The sequence below is a fragment of the Somniosus microcephalus genome, chromosome 4 (assembly GCF_052327205.1).
Source record: "Somniosus microcephalus isolate GS21.2 chromosome 4, FLI_Smic_1.0, whole genome shotgun sequence".
NCBI classification, from domain to species: Eukaryota; Metazoa; Chordata; class Chondrichthyes; order Squaliformes; family Somniosidae; genus Somniosus; species Somniosus microcephalus.
This window is the reverse complement of record NC_140990.1, coordinates 44,458,806-44,478,483: the sequence shown is the minus strand read 5'-3', so window position 1 is coordinate 44,478,483 and position 19,678 is coordinate 44,458,806. Positions and strand designations below refer to the sequence as shown.

The 19,678-nt window shown below is 46.5% G+C and overlaps 1 protein-coding gene and 1 pseudogene across 1 annotated transcript; one reads left to right on the top strand and one right to left on the bottom strand.

Annotated features, from left to right (window-relative positions):
- Window positions 1–19,678, bottom strand: part of LOC147118767 (uncharacterized) — a 166,371-nt pseudogene that overhangs the window by 103,617 nt on the left and 43,076 nt on the right.
- LOC147118768 (uncharacterized) lies at window positions 16,679–19,515 on the top strand. The gene is made up of 2 exons (XM_085987037.1): window positions 16,679–16,698; window positions 18,446–19,515. The coding sequence occupies exons 1-2, from the start codon at window positions 16,679–16,681 to the stop codon at window positions 19,326–19,328; spliced, it is 903 nt and encodes a 300-aa protein (XP_085843163.1). The 3' UTR covers window positions 19,329–19,515.

Genomic DNA, 19,678 nt, shown 5'->3' with positions numbered 1-19,678 from the left:
TATATATCCACATTATACTGCATCTGCCATGCATCTGCCCAATCACCCAACCTGTCCAAATCATACTGGAGTTTCTCGGCATCCTCCTTACAGCACACACGCCCACCCAGCTTTGTGTCGCCTGCAAACTTGGAGATATTACATCTAGTTCCCTCATCTAGATCATTATTATATATTGTGACTAGCTGGGGTCCTAGGACCAATCCCTGCGGTACCCCACTAGTCACTGCCTGCCACTCGGAAAAAGACCCATTTATTGCAACTCTTTGCTTCCTGTCTGCTAACCAGTTCTCTATGCAAGTCAGTACCTTGCCCCCAATCCCATGTGCCTTAACTTTACAAGCTAATCTCTTATGCGGGTCCTTATCAAAAGCTTTCTGAAAGTCCAAGTACACCACATCCACTGGTTCTCCCTTATCTATTCTACCAGTTACATCCTCAAAAAATTCCAGATTAGTCAAGCACGAGTTAAGGTCGATGATCAGCCATGATCTTATTGAAGGCTTGATGGGCCCAATGGCCCACTCCTGCTCCTATTTCTTATGTTCTTAACCCCACAGTCACTGACTCCAATCTCCTCCTGTCTGATATAAACCAGTCCCAGTCACTGACACCAATTTCCTCCTGTCTGATATAAACGAGCCCCAGTCACTGACACCAATCTCCTCCTGTCTGATATAAACCAGCCCCACAGTCACTGACACCAATCTCCTCCTGTCTGATATAAACCAACCCCACAGTCACTGACACCAGTGTAAGTAGAGTTTGGTAGGTGGGAGAGTTCGGGCAAGTGGGAGGTGAGGGGTTGCTTTTTGCTCTGTTTTGCTTCCCACTCTCAGGCTAATCCAACACTGTGGATGTGGAGCAGCGAGACAATTCAACCAGACAGGTCCCCCAGACAGCATTCACGAGGGAGGTTGGTGATCAGCTGGTTGGTAGGTCCTCTTCCTTCTCTTCTATACCTTTAAGTTGGTAAGTCCTATTTAATAGTGGTGCAATATTATCATCTATATCGGGGCAGAGGGTCTTCATAACTAATAATAAGAAATTTAATTAATTACACAGATATGGGTGAACAGGTGATGTGTCACTGTTGCGAAATGTGGGAGCTGGTGGACCCCATTGAGGCTCACGGTGATTAAATTTGCGATAAATGTTTGCTGCTAGAGGAACTCAAGCTCCATGTTAAAGAGCTTGAGACCAAGCTTCAGACACTGCGACACATCAGGAAGGGGGAGAAGTTCCAGGAGGTGGTCACACCTATGAAATTAATTACTGCAGATGTAGTCCGTGGTCAGGGACAGGACGGTGTGACTATGAGTGAGGAAGGTACAGGGATCCAGGATGTAGTGTTGAAGGAGCCGCAGCCCTTGCTCTTGTCAAGCAGGATCGAGGTTCTTACTCCCGGTGAGGGCAGGAGCGGGGACTGCAGGGAGGATCAGCAACCTGGCCACAGCACCGTGGTACAGGGGGCCATTCAAGTGGAGGGAGTAAAAAGAAATGTTGTAGTGGTAGGGGATAGTATAATTTGGGGGATAGATAGGGTTCTCTGCAGTCGAGAGCGGGAGTCCCGAAGGCTGTGTTGCCTACCCGGTGCCAGGGTTAAGGACATCCCTTCTGGGCTGGAAAGAAACTTGGAGTGGGAGGGGGAGGATCCAGTTGTCGTGGTCCATGTTGGTACAAACGATGTAGATAGGACAAGGAATAAGGTTCTGTTAAAGGAGTATGAGCAGCTAGGGGTCAAATTAAAAAACAGAACCTCAAGGGTAATAATCCTGAGCCACGAGCGAATTTGGCTAGGATAAATAAAATTAAAGAGTTAAATGCGTGGCTCAAAGACTGGTGTGGGAGAAATGGGTTTTGCTTCTTGGGACACTGGCACCAGTACTGGGACAGGAGGGAGCTGTTCTGTTGGGACGGACTCCACTTGGCCAGTGCTGGGACTGGAGTCCTGGCGAATCATATAACTAGGGCTGTAGAGAGGGCTTTAAACTAATTAGTGGGGGGGAGGTTTCTAGAGAGCAAATAACAGAAATGACAACGGAGAAGGTCATAGACTTAGGTAGCAGTGGGGAAATTAAAAAACAGAACGTGTCAGGAAGGGACAGAAGGTATGGAGTAAAAGGTAAAGTAGTAAAAGGGGAAAAAACAGGAACTAAGTGTCACAAAACATATTTGAAAGTTCTTTATCTGAATGCGCGTAGCATTCGTAACAAAATTAATGAGTTAATGGCACAAATAACTACATATGGGTATGATCTTGTGGCCATTACAGAAACATGGCTGCAGGGTGACCATGACTGGGAATTAAACATACCGGGTTATTTAACAATCAGGAAGGACAGGCAGGAAGGGAGGGGAGGTGGGGTGGCTATGTTAATAAAGGAAGGAATCACTATAATACAGAGAAATGATATTGGGTCAAAGGAGGATAGTGAAACAGTTTGGGTGGAGATAAGGAATAATAAGGGGAAAAAAACATTAGTGGGCGTAGTCTATAGGCCTCCAAACAGTTGCAACTCTGTTGGACAGAGTATTAATCAGGAAATAGTTGAGGCTTGTAATAAGGGAACAGCTATAATTATGGGGGATTTTAACTATCATATTAACTGGACAAATCAAATTGGGCAGAGCAGCCTTGAGGATGAGTTCATTGAGTGTATTAGGGATGGGTTTCTTGAGCAGTATGTAACTGAACCGACCAGGGGGCAAGCAACCTTAGAGTTGGTCCTGTGTAATGAGACAGGATTAATTAAAAATGTCCTAGTAAAGGATCCCCTTGGAATGAGTGACCATAACATGGTTGAATTCCGTATTCAAGTAGAGGGTGAGAGGGTTGGATCTCAAACATGCGTGCTGAGCTTGAATAAAGGAGACTATGAAGGTATGAGAGTGGAATTGATTAGAGTGGACTGGGAAAATAGATTAAAGGGTAAGACGGTACATGATCAGTGGTGTACATTTAAGGAGTTATTTTACAACTTCCAAAAAATATATATTCCACTGAGGAAAAAAGGGTGTAAAAGAAAAGACAGCCATCCGTGGCTAAGTAAAGTAATTAAGGATAGTATCCAACTAAAAACAAGGGCATATAAGGTAGCCAAATCTTGTGGGAGGATAGAGGATTGGGAAGTCTTTAAAAGTCAGCAAAAAATTACTAAAAGATTGATTAAGAAAGGGAAGATAGATTATGAAAGTAAATTAGCAAAAAATATAAAAACAGATAACAAAAGTTTTTATAGTTATATAAAAAGAAAAAGGGTGGCTAAAGTAAATGCTGGTCCCTTAGAGGATTAGACCGGGAAATTAATGGTGAGAAACATGGAGATGGCAAAAACACTGAACAAATATTTTGTATCAGTCTTTATGGTAGAGGATACTAAGAATATCCCAACACTGGACAAACAGGGGGCTCTAGGGGGCGAGGAGCTAAATATGATTAAAATCACTAAGGAAGTGGTACTTGGTAAAATAATAGGACTCAAGCTGGATAAATCCCCTGGACCTAATGGCTTACATCCTAGGGTCTTGAGGGAAGTGGCGGTAGGGATTGTGGATGCATTGGTAATAATTTTCCAAAACTCCCTGGACTCAGCAAAGGTCCCGGCAGATTGGAAAACTGCTAATGTAACACCCTTATTTAAAAAGGGTAGTAGGCAGAAGGCTGGAAACTATAGACCTGTTAGCCTAACATCAGTGGTGGGTAAAATGTTAGAGTCCATTATTAAGGAGACAGTAATGGGACATTTGGATAAAAATAATTTAATAGGACAAACTCAGCATGGTTTCATGAAGGGGAAGTCATGTTTGACAAATTTGCTTGAGTTCTTTGAGGAAGTAACATACAGGGTGGATAAAGGAGAACCAGTGGACGTAGTGTATTTAGACTTCCAAAAGGCATTTGACAAGGTGCCACACAAAAGATTATTGCTCAAGATAAAAAATCACGGGATTGGGGGTAATATTCTGGCGTGGGTGGAGGATTGGCTCTCTAACAGAAAGCAGAGGGTTGGGATAAATGGTTCATTCTCAGACTGGCAATCAGTAACTAGTGGTGTTCCGCAGGGGTCAGTGCTGGGTCCCCAACCCTTTACAATCTATATTAACGATTTGGAGGAGGGGACCGAGTGTAACATATCAAAGTTTGCAGATGACACAAAGATGGGAGGGAAAGTAGTGAGTGAGGAGGACATAAAAAACCTGCAAAGTGACATAGACAGGCTAAGTAAGAGGGCAGAGATTTGGCAGATGGAATACAATACTGGAAAGTGTGAGGTTATGCACTTTGGCAGGAAAAATCATAGAGCAAGTTATTATCTTAATGGCAAGAAACTGGAAAGTACTGTAGTACAAAGGGATCTGGGGGTCCTGTTGCACGAAACTCAAAAAGTTAGTATGCAGGTGCAGCAAGTGATCAAGAAGGCCAATGGAATGTTGGCTTTTATTGCTAGGGGGATAGAATATAAAAACAGGGAGGTATTGCTTCAGATGTACAAGGTATTGGTGAGACCGCACCTGGAATACTGCATACAATTTTGGTGTCCATACTTAAGAAAAGACATACTTGCTCTCAAGTCAGTACAAAGAAGGTTCACTCGGTTAATCCTGGGGATGAGGGGGCAGATGTATGAGGAGAGGTTGAGTAGATTGGGACTCTACTCATTGGAGTTCAGAAGAATGAGAGGCGATCTTATTGAAACATATAAGATTGTGAAGGGGCTTGATCGGGTGGATGCGGTGAGGATGTTCCCAATGATAGGTGAAACTAGAGCTAGGGGGTATAATCTTAGAATAAGGGGCTGCTCTTTCAAAACTGAGATGAGGAGAAACTTCTTCACTCAGAGGGTGGTAGGTTTGTGGAATTTGCTGCCCCAGAAAGCTGTGGAAGCTACATCATTAAATAAACTTAAAACAGAAATAGATAGTTTCCTAGAGGTAAAGGGAATTAAGGGTTACGGGGAGCGGGCAGGAAATTGGACATGAGTCTAGGTTCGGAATGGTCATGGCCTTGTGGGTAGTGGAGCGGGCCCAGGGGCCATGTAGCCTGGTTCTGCTCCTACTTCTTGTGTTCTAATTCTGTATTAGATTTCAGGAGATGGTTTTATTCCTGTTCCTGGCTGGGGTGGAGATCGCCTTTACAGAAGGTAAGTACTGTAGAAAATATAGGGACAGAGTGATCTCCTGGACGAGTTTCGATCGCCTATATGGGTCGGAGAGGAATTTCCCAGATTTTTTCTCCCAAATTGGCCATTGGGTTTTTTACCTGGTTTTTCGCCTCTCCCGGGAGATCACATGGGTTCGGGTGGGTTGGAGAGTGATAGAAGATTTGAGGTTAGGATCAGATCAGCCATGATCTTATTGAATGGTGGAGCAGGCTCAAGGGGCCGATTGGCCTACTCCTGCTCCTATTTCTTATGTTCTAAACCAACCCCACAGTCACTGACACCAATCTCCTCCTGTCTGATGTAAACCAATCCCACAGTCACTGACACCAATCTCCTCCTGTCTGATATAAACCAACCCCAGTCACTGACACCAATCTCCTCCTGTCTGATGTAAACCAACCCCACAGTCACTGACACCAATCTCCAGTGTATGTCAGACTGAAGTTGTTTACAATCCTGATGAGCTTTTACGCTATTCCTAGTTGAGTTCGAGATCTCCAATGAAACACTCTACACACCTTAATCCCCCTGAGCACAGGCTTTATTTTTAATATGTAGATTCTACAGTAATACAACTCCTATACTAAATGAGTGCAAAATATTTACATGGGAGGTTCTACAAAGGAATATTTATTGTAATATTTACAATATTATAGTTATATAGTAAGAGTCATAATCTAACAAGCTGTATCCATGAACTCAGACTTTGATCATTGCCAAGCCTGGGAGGCACGAAAGGATGTTTGACTCTTTTAAAATGCCAATTAGAATGACATTGTCATCAATCGATGTCACATTACCGAGAGGGCCCCCTTTTTAAAGGGGCACGAACAATCAACTCCAAATTATAATTAAATCAGATCCGAATACTGTTGCTGGTGTTGACAATTGACTCCAGTCCCTCCGGTGCCCACCGGTCACGGAAGGCCTCCAGCGTCCCGGCGGACACCGCGTGCTCCCTCTCCAGGGACAGCCCGAAGGATGTTCCACCTTGGCTGTAGCCGTCAGCTTTCTTCTTCCCGGGGTGCTCTCTGACCTGAGCTGCAAACTGTTCTTGTATTTAAAGCCCAATCAGGTACAGCCCATGTGACCCTGGTTACCTCGGCCAATCAAACCATTGAGCTGAAAGACATTTATCAAACAAAGCATTCCATTGGATGGCTGTTTAGGGTTCATCGAGTAACCGCTTCCTGTTCATTGGAGCTACGAGGAATCTGCGAGTCAGAACAATGTCAGAGTTTGCTTTTACTGGGACATTTCAAGAAACAAATGGCCTTCACGGTTCGGCTCAGTCCACACAGGCAGAGTGCTCAGCTCCGCTGGTTCTGTCCACACGAGGTCTGTTTCAGCTTAAAAGGGATAATTAGAGCCTGTTCTGTCTGAGGTGATTACAAGCTAATAGTTCACTAGACACGGGTCTTTAATACAAAGTTTACTCATATTAAACATATACATGTACATAAAACTAGGAAGACTTTACTTTTATGACTCTATTTCATATTAAATCTGATCTAATAAAACCCAGCGTTCTTACCGTCCACTTCTGAAGGCCCCACTCCCTGAGCCTACAACCTTCAGCAGGGTCAGTAGTGGAGTTCCACAGTGGGAGTGATCCCAGAGTAACTGTCGGGATCGCACCCCCGTGGATGTTCTGGTCATGTATTTTTAGTTATCCTGGTGTCTAACACACACACATCAATAAAACAGGGAATTCCTGGAAACACGCTGCAGGTCCTTCTTTATCTGGAGATCAAATGTCTGTTGTATAATTGTACCAGCAGTTAACTGGCTCCTGTGAACTCCTCCCTCTGCTATTTTAATGTAGGCTTTAACCAATTTATTTTAAACGGGTTTATATTAAATGGGTTAATGCCTGCCTTAAAATGGTAGACTCAGGACTGTCACACAATCATGTTAAATCTTCGTGGAATAATTACCTGTGATTTTTAGACTAGAAACTTAAACCTGCCGTGTCACTTTCAGTCAGGAGCAGATCGCAGTTTTACACCAATCTCTGATTTGACAGCACGTTTCCAGCATTCACCGTTGTTCTTCCTGACTCTTGTAAAGGAGCCTTCTGTTCCATGCCTAGGAGCTCTGAACCATGGAAGAGAGCGGCTGGGACACATTTCTTACACGCCTCAAGATTAACTCACACGGGGACTTTGCTGTCAGTGAAGAGAGACAAGAAAGACCAAAGTGCCGTTTGCCCCTCTCAGTGTGGCCCTGAAGGACTGTGTCCAGGCTGAAGTTCTGTTCCCGCCGTACGATCCTCCCCCAGATTGTCCTTTCTGAGCTCCAGCCAGGTGATGCTAAACACTCAGGTGGGAAAGAAGAAAATCTACAACAATGTGTTTTAAACAAAGCTGATTATTTGACATTTATAAAAGAAAGACTTGCATTTCTATAGCGCCTTTCACGACCTCAGGACATCCCAAAGCACTTACAGGCAATGAAGTACTTTTGAAGTGGAGTCACTGTTGAAATGTGGCAGCGAATTTGCATACAACAAGCTCCCACAAACAGCAACATGATAATGACCAGGTAATCTTATTTTTTTTGTTATGTTGATTGAAGGATAAATATTGACCAGGACACCGGGGATAACTCCCCTGCTCTTCTTCAAAATAGTGCCATGGGATATTTTACATCCACCTGAGAGTGCAGACGGGGCCTCGGTTTAACGTCTCCGGAATATTAAATTCCAGCCTAGTTATAGGGGTTATTAACATCAGCAGAAACAAACCCCAACTGTCAGAATGAACACGGTTCAGTCCTGGATGTGATTAACAGCAGCAATAACAGCAGAATCCAACCTCTGCAGTCACATGTGAACTCGCTGGTGTCTCAGCAGGTTGGATGAATCAGTGAATCTCTTCCCACACACAGAGTAAGTGAACGGCCTCTCCCCAGTGTGAACATGCTGGTGTTTCAGTAGTTGGGATGAATGGGCGAATCCTTTCCTGCACATGGAGCAGGTGAATGGCCTCTCCCCAGTGTGAACTCGCTGGTGTGTCAGCAGATCCTTTTTGCTTTTAAAGCACTTCTCGCAGTCAGAACATTTAAAAGGTCTCTCATCAGTGTGAACAAGCTGGTGTTTAGTAAGCTGGGATGACTGAGTGAATCCCTTCCCACACACGGAGCAGGTGAACGGCCTCTCCCCAGTGTGGGTGCGCTGGTTTACAGTGAGGTCAGATGATCACCTGAACCCAGTCCCACAGTGAGAGCACCTGAACGGTCTCTCGTCAGTGTGAACACATTGATGACACGTCAGTTCCCTGGAACTTTTATAGCACTTCGCACAGTCCGGGCATTTAAAAGGTCTCTTGTCAGTGTGAACTCGCCGGTGTTTCAGCAGGGCAGAGGAATGAGTGCATCCCTTCCCACACTCGGGGCAGGTGAACAGTGTCTCCCCGGTGTGACTGCGTCGATGAATTTGCAGCTCAAACGGGTAACTGAATCCCTTCCCACAGTCTCCACATTTACACCGTTTCTCCCCGGTGTGACTGCGCTTGTGTCTCGACAGGCCAGATGATCGACTGAATCCTCGTCCACATTGAGAACACGTATACGGTTTCTCCCCGCTGTGAACGGTGCTTTTTGCTTCCATGCTCAAAGGCTGATGATATTCAGGTCCCAATGAATCAAGTGACTCTGTCAGATCTTGATGTGATGTTTTGTTTGATTTTCCCGTCTACAAATCCTCCCTTTCTAACACCCTGTAAAATGAATTTAAAACAGGAAAAAGGGAGCGTGAGCGAGAACACACAAAAACACAAAGGCAGGTTGTGAAATTGAGCTCAATGAATCTGGTCATTTGTGGGGTCGGCACCAGAAAAAAGTGACCATGAAAGCTGCCGGATTGTCGTAAAATCCCAACTGGTTCACTGATGTCCTTCAGGGAAGGGAACCTGCCACCTGGTCTGGGCCTACACACGACTCTGGCCTCTATGGGGGGAGAGAGAGAGAGATGGGAGTGGGAGGGGTCAAAGGAGAGAGACTTTATACATCTGCAGCTCGACAACAACTTTGACAAAAACTCCCAAACCTGCAACCTCCAGCTCGTAGAAGGACAAGGGAAGCAGGTACATGGGAACACAATCACCACCATGTTCCCCTCCAAGTCACTCACCATCCTGACTTGGACAAATATCACCGTTCGTTGCTGAGTCAAAATCTGGTAACTCCTGGCATTGTGGGAGTATCTTCACCACACGGACTGCAGCGGTTCAAGAAGAAGGCCCACCATCACCTTCTCAATGGGACACTGGGGATTGGCAATATATGCTGGCCTTGTTAGCGATGCCCATATCCCAAGAATTAATTTTTTAAATCTGTATGTAAAATGGATTAAAAGCCTTTACAGAAATAATTGTTCCTAAAACAATACTCTTTTACACTGTGCGAACAGTGTCTGCTTAGCAACCTAACCTCCCCCAGAATCCACCTCCCTTGACAGTCTCACATTGGAAATTGTTGGGTCCTCCTGGGCTCAGAAGTACTGGGTGTTAAGCCCAGCAGCTTCTCCTCCATCTCCACTCCAGCTCAAACTGAAGCAACAAAAAGACCTACACAGGCGGCCAGGAACCGACTTCCATCAGCCTGCAATAAAACTCTTCCCGACAGCCTCTGACTAATGGCGGCCGCAGCACCCACAATTCCCCGCGATTGAGTTTTTTGATGAGGTAACAGAGAGGGTTGATGAGGGCAATGCGGTTAACATGGTGTACATGGATTTCCAAAAGGTGTTTGACAAAGTGCCACATAATCGGCTTGCCAGTAAAGTTGAAGCCCATGGAATAAAAGGGACAGTGGCAGCATGGATACGAAATTGGCTAAGTGACAGAAAACAGAGAATAGTGGTGAATGGTTGTTTTTCGGACTGGAGGAAGGTACACAGTGGTGTTCCCCAGGGGTCGGTGCTAGGATCACTGCTTTACTTGATATATATTAATGACTTAGACTTGGGTGTACAGGACACAATTTCAAAACTTGCAGATGACACAAAACTTGGAAGTATAGTGAACAGTGAGGAGGATAGTGATAGACTTCAAGAGGACATAGACAGGCTGGTGGAATGGGCGGACACGTGGCAGATAAAATTTAACGCAGAAAAGTGCGAAGTGGTACATTTTGGTAGGAAGAACGAGGAGAGGCAATATAAACTAAAGGGTACAATCCTAAAGTGGGTGCATGAACTGAGAGACCTGGGGGTATGTGTGCACAAATCGTTGAAGGTAGCAGGGCAGGTTGAGAAAGCGGTTAAAAAAGCATACGGGATCCTGGGCTTCATAAATAGAGGCATAGAGTCCAAAAGCAAGGAAGTTATGATGAACCTTTATAAAACACTGGCTCGGCCTCAACTGGAGTATTGTGTCCAATTCTGGGCACCACACTTTATGAAGGATGTGAAGGCCTTAGAGATGGTGCAGAAAAGATTGACAAGAATGCTTCTAAATTCAATTTTTTTAAAATTTGTCACATAACCAAATACAACAGTGAAATCCAGTCAGTGAAATGCTTTTTTCTTAACGAGCAGCAAAGGACACTTAGCTGCCTGGTACGCACGGAGCCCACAAGGATGGCAGCCATCTTCATCGGCGCCATCACAATAGGGTCCGCTCTCGCCTCGCTCCGCCTTTCCCGCACTTCAGTTACGTGGATAGACTGGAGAAGCTGGGGTGGTTCTCCTTAGAGCAGAGAAGGTTGGGAGGAGATTTGATAGAGGTGTTCAAAATCATGAGGGTTCTGGACAGAGTAGATAGAGAGAAACTGTTCCCATTGGCGGAAGGGTCGAGAACCAGAGGACACAGATATAAGGTGATTGGCGGAAGGACCAAAGGCGACATGGGGGAAAACTTTTTTACACAGCTGAGCTGCAAACTGTTCTTGTATTTAAAGCCCAATCAGGTACAGCCCATGTGACCCTGGTTACCTCGGCCAATCAAACCATTGAGCTGAAAGATATATATCAAACAAAGCATTCCATTGGATGGCTGTTTAGGGTTCATCGAGTAACCGCTTTCTGTTCATTGGAGCTACGAGGAATCTGCAAGTCAGAACAATGTCAGAGTTTGCTTTTACTGGGACATTTCAAGAAACAAATGGCCTTCACGGTTCGGCTCAGTCCACACAGGCAGTTCTCAGCTCTGCTGGTTCTGTTCACACGAGGTCTGTTTCAGCTTAAAAGGGATAATTAGAGCCTGTTCTGTCTGAGGTGATTACAAGCTAATAGTTCACTAGACACGGGTCTTTAATACAAAGTTTACTCATATTAAACATATACATGTACATAAAACTAGGAAGACTTTACTTTTATGACTCTATTTCATATTAAATCTGATCTAATAAAACCCAGCGTTCTTACCGTCCACTTCTGAAGGCCCCACTCCCTGAGCCTACAACCTTCAGCAGGGTCAGTAGTGGAGTTCCACAGTGGGAGTGATCCCAGAGTAACTATCGGGATGGCATCCCCGTGGATGTTCCGGTCATGTATTTTTAGTTATCCTGGTGTCTAACACACACATCAATAAAACAGGGAATTCCTGGAAACACACTGCAGGTCCTTCTTTATCTGGAGATCAAATGTCTGTTGTATAATTGTACCAGCAGTTAACAGGCTCCTGTGAACTCCTCCGTCTGCTATTTTAATGTAGGCTTTAACCAATTTATTTTAAACGGGTTTATATTAAATGGGTTAATGCCTGCCTTAAAATGGTAGACTCAGGACTGTCACACAATCATGTTAAATCTTCGTGGAATAATTACCTGTGATTTTTAGACTAGAAACTTAAACCTGCCGTGTCACTTTCAGTCAGGAGCAGATCGCAGTTTTACACCAATCTCTGATTTGACAGCACGTTTCCAGCATTCACCGTTGTTCTTCCTGACTCTTGTAAAGGAGCCTTCTGTTCCATGCCTAGGAGCTCTGAACCATGGAAGAGAGCGGCTGGGACACATTTCTTACACGCCTCAAGATTAACTCACACGGGGACTTTGCTGTCAGTGAAGAGAGACAAGAAAGGCCAAAGTGCCGTTTGCCCCTCTCAGTGTGGCCCTGAAGGACTGTGTCCAGGCTGAAGTTCTGTTCCCGCCGTACGATCCTCCCCCAGATTGTCCTTTCTGAGCTCCAGCCAGGTGATGCTAAACACTCAGGTGGGAAAGAAGAAAATCTACAACAATCTGTTTTAAACAAAGCTGATTATTTGACATTTATAAAAGAAAGACTTGCATTTCTATAGCGCCTTTCACGACCTCAGGACATCCCAAAGCACTTACAGGCAATGAAGTACTTTTGAAGTGGAGTCACTGTTGTAATGTGGCAGCCAATTTGCATACAACAAGCTCCCACAAACAGCAACATGATAATGACCAGGTAATCTTATTTTTTTTGTTATGTTGATTGAAGGATAAATATTGACCAGGACACCGGGGATAACTCCCCTGCTCTTCTTCGAAATAGTGCCATGGGATATTTTACATCCACCTGAGAGCGCAGACGGGGCCTCAGTTTAACGTCTCCAGAATATTATCCAGAATATTAAATTCCAGCCCAGTTATAGGGGTTACTAACATCAGCAGAAACAAACCCCAACTGTCAGAATGAACACGGTTCAGTCCTGGATGTGATTAACAGCAGCAATAACAGCAGAATCCAACCTCTGCAGTCACATGTGAACTCGCTGGTGTCTCAGCAGGTTGGATGAATCAGTGAATCTCTTCCCACACACAGAGTAAGTGAACGGCCTCTCCCCAGTGTGAACATGCTGGTGTTTCAGTAGTTGGGATGAATGGGCGAATCCTTTCCTACACATGGAGCAGGTGAATGGCCTCTCCCCAGTGTGAACTCGCTGGTGTGTCAGCAGATCCTTTTTGCTTTTAAAGCACTTCTCGCAGTCAGAACATTTAAAAGGTCTCTCATCAGTGTGAACAAGCTGGTGTTTAGTAAGCTGGGATGACTGAGTGAATCCCTTCCCACACACGGAGCAGGTGAACGGCCTCTCCCCAGTGTGGGTGCGCTGGTTTACAGTGAGGTCAGATGATCACCTGAACCCAGTCCCACAGTGAGAGCACCTGAACGGTCTCTCGTCAGTGTGAACACATTGATGACACGTCAGTTCCCTGGAACTTTTATAGCACTTCGCACAGTCCGGGCATTTAAAAGGTCTCTTGTCAGTGTGAACTCGCCGGTGTTTCAGCAGGGCAGAGGAATGAGTGCATCCCTTCCCACACTCGGGGCAGGTGAACAGTGTCTCCCCGGTGTGACTGCGTCGATGAATTTCCAGCTCAAACGGGTAACTGAATCCCTTCCCACAGTCTCCACATTTACACCGTTTCTCCCCGGTGTGACTGCGCTTGTGTCTCGACAGGCCAGATGATCGACTGAATCCTCGTCCACATTGAGAACACGTATACGGTTTCTCCCCGCTGTGAACGGTGCTTTTTGCTTCCATGCTCAAAGGCTGATGATATTCAGGTCCCAATGAATCAAGTGACTCTGTCAGATCTTGATGTGATGTTTTGTTTGATTTTCCCGTCTACAAATCCTCCCTTTCTAACACCCTGTAAAATGAATTTAAAACAGGAAAAAGGGAGCGTGAGCGAGAACACACAAAAACACAAAGGCAGGTTGTGAAATTGAGCTCAATGAATCTGGTCATTTGTGGGGTCGGCACCAGAAAAAAGTGACCATGAAAGCTGCCGGATTGTCGTAAAATCCCAACTGGTTCACTGATGTCCTTCAGGGAAGGGAACCTGCCACCTGGTCTGGGCCTACACACGACTCTGGCCTCTATGGGAGGAGAGAGAGAGATGGGAGTGGGAGGGGTCAAAGGAGAGAGACTTTATACATCTGCAGCTCGACAACAACTTTGACAAAAACTCCCAAACCTGCAACCTCCAGCTCGTAGAAGGACAAGGGAAGCAGGTACATGGGAACACAATCACCACCATGTTCCCCTCCAAGTCACTCACCATCCTGACTTGGACAAATATCACCGTTCGTTGCTGAGTCAAAATCTGGTAACTCCTGGCATTGTGGGAGTATCTTCACCACACGGACTGCAGCGGTTCAAGAAGAAGGCCCACCATCACCTTCTCAACAGGACACTGGGGATTGGCAATATATGCTGGCCTTGTTAGCGATGCCCATATCCCAAGAATTAATTTTTTTAATCTGTATGTAAAATGGATTAAAAGCCTTTACAGAAATAATTGTTCCTAAAACAATACTCTTTTACACTGTGCGAACAGTGTCTGCTTAGCAGCCTAATCTCCCCCAGAATCCACCTCCCTTGACAGTCTCACATTGGAAATTGTTGGGTCCTCCTGGGCTCAGAAGTACTGGGGGTTAAACCCAGCAGCTTCTCCTCCATCTCCACTCCAGCTCAAACTGAAGCAACAAAAAGACCTACACAGGCAGCCAGGGACCGACTTCCATCAGCCTGCAATAAAACTCTTCCTGACAGCCTCTGACTAATGGCGGCCGCAGCACCCACAATTCCCCGCGATTGAGTTTTTTGATGAGGTAACAGAGAGGGTTGATGAGGGCAATGCGGTTAACATGGTGTACATGGATTTCCAAAAGGTGTTTGACAAAGTGCCACATAATCGGCTTGCCAGTAAAGTTGAAGCCCATGGAATAAAAGGGACAGTGGCAGCATGGATACGAAATTGGCTAAGTGACAGAAAACAGAGAATAGTGGTGAATGGTTGTTTTTCGGACTGGAGGAAGGTACACAGTGGTGTTCCCCAGGGGTCGGTACTAGGACCACTGCTTTTCTTGATATATATTAATGACTTAGACTTGGGTGTACAGGACACAATTTCAAAATTTGCAGATGACACAAAACTTGGAAGTATAGTGAACAGTGGGGAGGATAGTGATAGACTTCAAGAAGACAGAGACAGGCTGGTGGAATGGGCGGACACGTGGCAGATAAAATTTACCGCAGAAAAGTGCGAAGTGATACATTTTGGTAGGAAGAACGAGGAGAGGTAATATAAACTAAAGGGTACAATCCTAAAGTGGGTGCATGAACAGAGAGACCTGGGGGTATGTGTGAACAAATCGTTGAAGGTGGCAGGGCAGGTTGAGAAAGTGGTTAAAAAAGCATACGGGATCCTGGGCTTCATAAATAGAGGCATAGAGTCCAAAAGCAAGGAAGTTATGATGAACCTTTATAAAACACTGGCTCGGCCTCAACTGGAGTATTGTGTCCAATTCTGGGCACCGCACTTTATGAAGGATGTGAAGGCCTTAGAGATGGTGCAGAAAAGATTGACAAGAATGCTTCTAAATTCAATTTTTTTTAAATTTGTCACATAACCAAATACAACAGTGAAATCCAGTCAGTGAAATGCTTTTTTCTTAACGAGCAGCAAAGGACACTTAGCTGCCTGGTACGCACGGAGCCCACAAGGACGGCAGCCATCTTCATCGGCGCCATCACAATAGGGTCCGCTCTCGCCTCGCTCCGCCTTTCCCGCACTTCAGTTACGTGGATAGACTGGAGAAGCTGGGGTGGTTCTCCTTAGAGCAGAGAAGGTTGGGAGGAGATTTGATAGAGGTGTTCAAAATCATGAGGGTTCTGGACAGAGTAGATAGAGAGAAACTGTTCCCATTGGCGGAAGGGTCGAGAACCAGAAGACACAGATTTAAGGTGATTGGCAGAAGGACCAAAGGCGACATGGGGGAAAACTTTTTTACACAGCGAGTGGTTAGGATGTGGAATGCACGACCTGAAAGGGTGGTGGAGGCAGATTGAATCACAGGTTTCAAAAGGGAATTGGATAAGTACCCGAAAAAAAGAAATGTGCAGGGTTATGGGGAAAGGGCAGGGAGTGGGACTCGCTGAAGTGATCTTGCAGAGAGCCGGCACGGGCTCGACGGGCCGAATGGCCTCCTTCTGTGCTGTAACCATTCTCTGATTCAATAAAATATTAGAAAGTTTGTTCCACAGAAGCACGAGGTTTATCTGCTTTTATTGATGAATTAAAAAAGTCTCTATTAAAACCTGAGCCAGTGTGTTGTGAGACAAAGAGCCTTGTGTCCAATAAGGGGAATAAAGGCCCACAGCCTCCCCTGGCCCCGGGCCCTGAACAAGGGACTGGAGAAACTCGCTGCCCTGCGGATCAGACAAACAGCCGGCGCTAGTCCCGCCCCTCGGGCTCCCCGATTGGTTGGAGGACCCGCCGCCGGCTCGCTCCTCCAGCCCCGCTCGCTCCCTATTGGTCGGAAGATCCCGTCAATCAGGCCGTGGGCCCTGTTCACGTGTCCCCAAGCCGATCAAGTGACCGTTAAACTGACGCCGCTCGGTCCGGGCCCTTGCGGACTCTCAGGTTTTTCTATTTCTCTTTATTCTCTCCCGATCCACCCCTCCCCCCGACCCCGCGCGATTCTCCACCCAATCGGAGCGGAGAAAACTCACTTTGCGTCACCGATCGCGACTCTGCAACCGACACCAAGGCCTTTCCCGGAATGCCCCGCGCCGACACCGTCTGACAGAATCCGAATGCGCAGCCGCAGCTCCGAGTGGGGGAGGGGGTTTGGTGTCCTCTGGGCATGCGCGATTATTACCCTTGGTGACCGGGTGGGGTCGCTGTGCCGGACTCGGCCCAAATCGTGTCCCGTGTGCGCATGCGCGGACTCTCGTCTGTCAATCAACCAACAGCCAGAAGAGGTCGCTGGTGAGACCAGTGAAGAAAGAAAGATTTGCATTTATATAGCGCCTTTCACCACTACCGGACTTCCCAAAGCGCTTTACAGTCAATGAAGTACTTTTGAAATGTAGTCACTGTTGTAATGTAGGAAATGCGGATGTCAATAATCGCACAGCAAGCTCCCACAAACAGCAATGTGATAATGACCAGATAATCTATCTTTTTGTTACGTTAATTGAGGGATACACATTGGCTAGGACACCGGGGATAACTCCCCTGCTCTTTCCCACATTATAACAGTGACTACACGCCAAAAGTAACTCGTTGGTTGTAAAGCAATTCAAGCCGTCTGCTGGTCATGAAAGCACTGTATAAATGCAAGCCTATCTTTCTAGAAATAGTGCCATGGGATCTTTTACATCCACCTGAGAGAGCAGACAGGGCCTCAGTTTAATGTCTCATCCAAAAGATGGCACCTCTGACAGTGCAGCACTCCCTCAGCACTGCACTGGAGTGTCAGCCTAGATTTCTATGTTCAAGTTTCTGGAGTGGAACTTGAACCCACAACTTTCTGACTCAGAGGCGAGAGTGCTACCCACTGAGTCACAGCTGACATTAAAGAACAAGCAGTTCTGACAAAAGGTCATTGACCTGAAACGTTAACTCTGTTTCTCTCTCCACAGATGCTGCCTGACCTGCTGAGTATTTCCAGCATTTTCTGTTTTTATTAAAGAAACGAGGGAGTGATTGCTGACAGAAAGAATGTTGGGTCGTCCTGCGCATGCGCACCTCCCTGGCGGCTGAGGTGAAACGCTGACTCGCCCCCACCTGAGCCGTGCACGCGTACCAGATGTTGTGGCTCCACATGCGCTGAGCATGCGCGTTGCGGACCGATTGGGACGGGCAATTGTGGAGCAGGAGGGAGAGCGCGGGGGCCATGAGCACACGTGCGGGACTCAGAGTCAACAGAGCGCTTTCTGCAGCGCTGGGGGCTTGTGGGTATTACAGCTGCCATTACTGCTGATCCTTTCAACCAACCTGTGCAGCAGCTGGGGCCTGAAAATCAGCTTCACTGCCCCTAGGGTCGGAAAGGGGAAAATTAAACAACAGTTTGCCTCTGATCCTTTTCTGAACTCGATTTATAGGGTTTTAGAAGTGGAGCAGTTACAGGCGGGAAGCTCAGACCAAACATGACGTCATGATCTGACAGAGTCGCTCGATTCATCCGGACCTGAATATCATCGGCCTTTGCACATGGAAGGAGAAAGCAACGATCGCAGCGATGACAAACCGCACACATGTTCAGTGTGTGGACGCGGATTCAGCCGATCGCCTGACCTGGCGAGACACGTGCACCGTCACACCGGGGAGAAACCGGGTAAAGGTGGGGACAGCGGGAAGGGATTCAGTTCCCCGTCTGCATTGGAAGTTCAATGGCGCAGTCACATCAGGGACAGTCCGTTCACCTGCTCCGTGTGTGGAAAGGGATTTGTTTGTTCATCCCACCTGCAAACACACCAGCGAGTTCACACTGGGGAGAGACCATTTCAGTGTCCTAACTGTGGGAAAAGCTTTAAAAGCCCCGGGGAACTGAAGGGACACCAGCTTGTTCACACTAGGGAGAGACCATTTCAGTGTTCTGACTGTGGGAAGAGCTTTAAAAGCTCTGGGGAGCTGAAACGACACCAGCTTGTTCACACTGATGAGAGACCATTTCATTGTTCTGACTGTGGGAAGAGCTTTAAAAGCCCCGGGGATCTGAAGCGACACCAGCGCGTTCACACAGATGAGAGACCATTTCAGTGTTCTGACTGTGGGAAGAGTTTTAATAACCCCGGGGATCTGAAGCGACACCAGCGAGTTCACACTGACGAGAGACCATTTCAGTGTTCTGACTGTGGGAAGAGCTTTAAAAGCGTCAAGGATCTGAAGCAACACTGGCTTGTTCACACTGATGAGAGACCATTTCAGTGTCCTAACTGTGGGAAGAGCTTTAAAAGCCCCGGGGATCTGAAGGAACACCAGCGAGCTCACACTGATGAGAGACCATTTAACTGTCCTGACTGTGGGAAGAGCTTTAAAAGCCCCGGGCATCTGAAGGGACACCAGCGAGTTCACACTGGGGAGAGACCATTCACCTGCTCCATGTGTGGGAAGGAATTCACTCGGTCATCCAACCTGATTGAACACCAGCTTGTTCACACTGTTGAGAGACCGTTTAACTGTTCTGACTGTGAAAAGATCTTTAAAAGCTCCAGGGATCTAAAGCGACACCAGCGAGTTCACACTGATGAGAGACCCTTTAAATGTTCTGACAGTGGGAAGAGTTTTAAAAGCTCCGGGCAGCTGAAGAAACATTGGCTCCTCCACACTGGGGAGAGACCGTTCACCTGCTCCGTGTGTGGGAAGGGATTCACTGAATCATCGAACCTCCTGTCACACCAGCTTGTTCACACTGACGAGAGACCCTTTAAATGTTCTGACTGTGGGAAGAGTTTTTAAAGCTCCAGGCAGCTGAAGAAACATTGGCTCCTCCACACTGGAGAGAGACCGTTCACCTGCTCCGTGTGTGGGAAGGGATTCACTCAGTCATCCCACCTGCTGGAACATCAGCTTTTTCACACTGACGAGAGACCCTTTAAATGTTCTGACTGGGAAGAGCTTTAAAAGCTCTAAGAGCCTTAAGGGACACCAGCGTCTTCACACTGATCATAGAATCTAACAGCACAGAAGAAGGTGATTTGGCCCATCGTGTCTGTGCCGGCTCTTTGAAAGAGCTGTCCAATTTAGTCCCAAACCCCAGCTTTATCCCCAGAACTCTGCAAACTAGTCCTCTTCAAGTACATGTCCAA

Excerpts from the sequence above, each read along its gene's own strand:
- LOC147118768 (XM_085987037.1), top strand. The coding sequence starts at position 16,679 with ATGCGCAGCCGCAGCTCCGA. Across the intron at positions 16,699-18,445 it reads ATGCGCAGCCGCAGCTCCGA|GGAGAGACCATTTCAGTGTT; the intron begins GTGGGGGAGGGG and ends TGTTCACACTAG.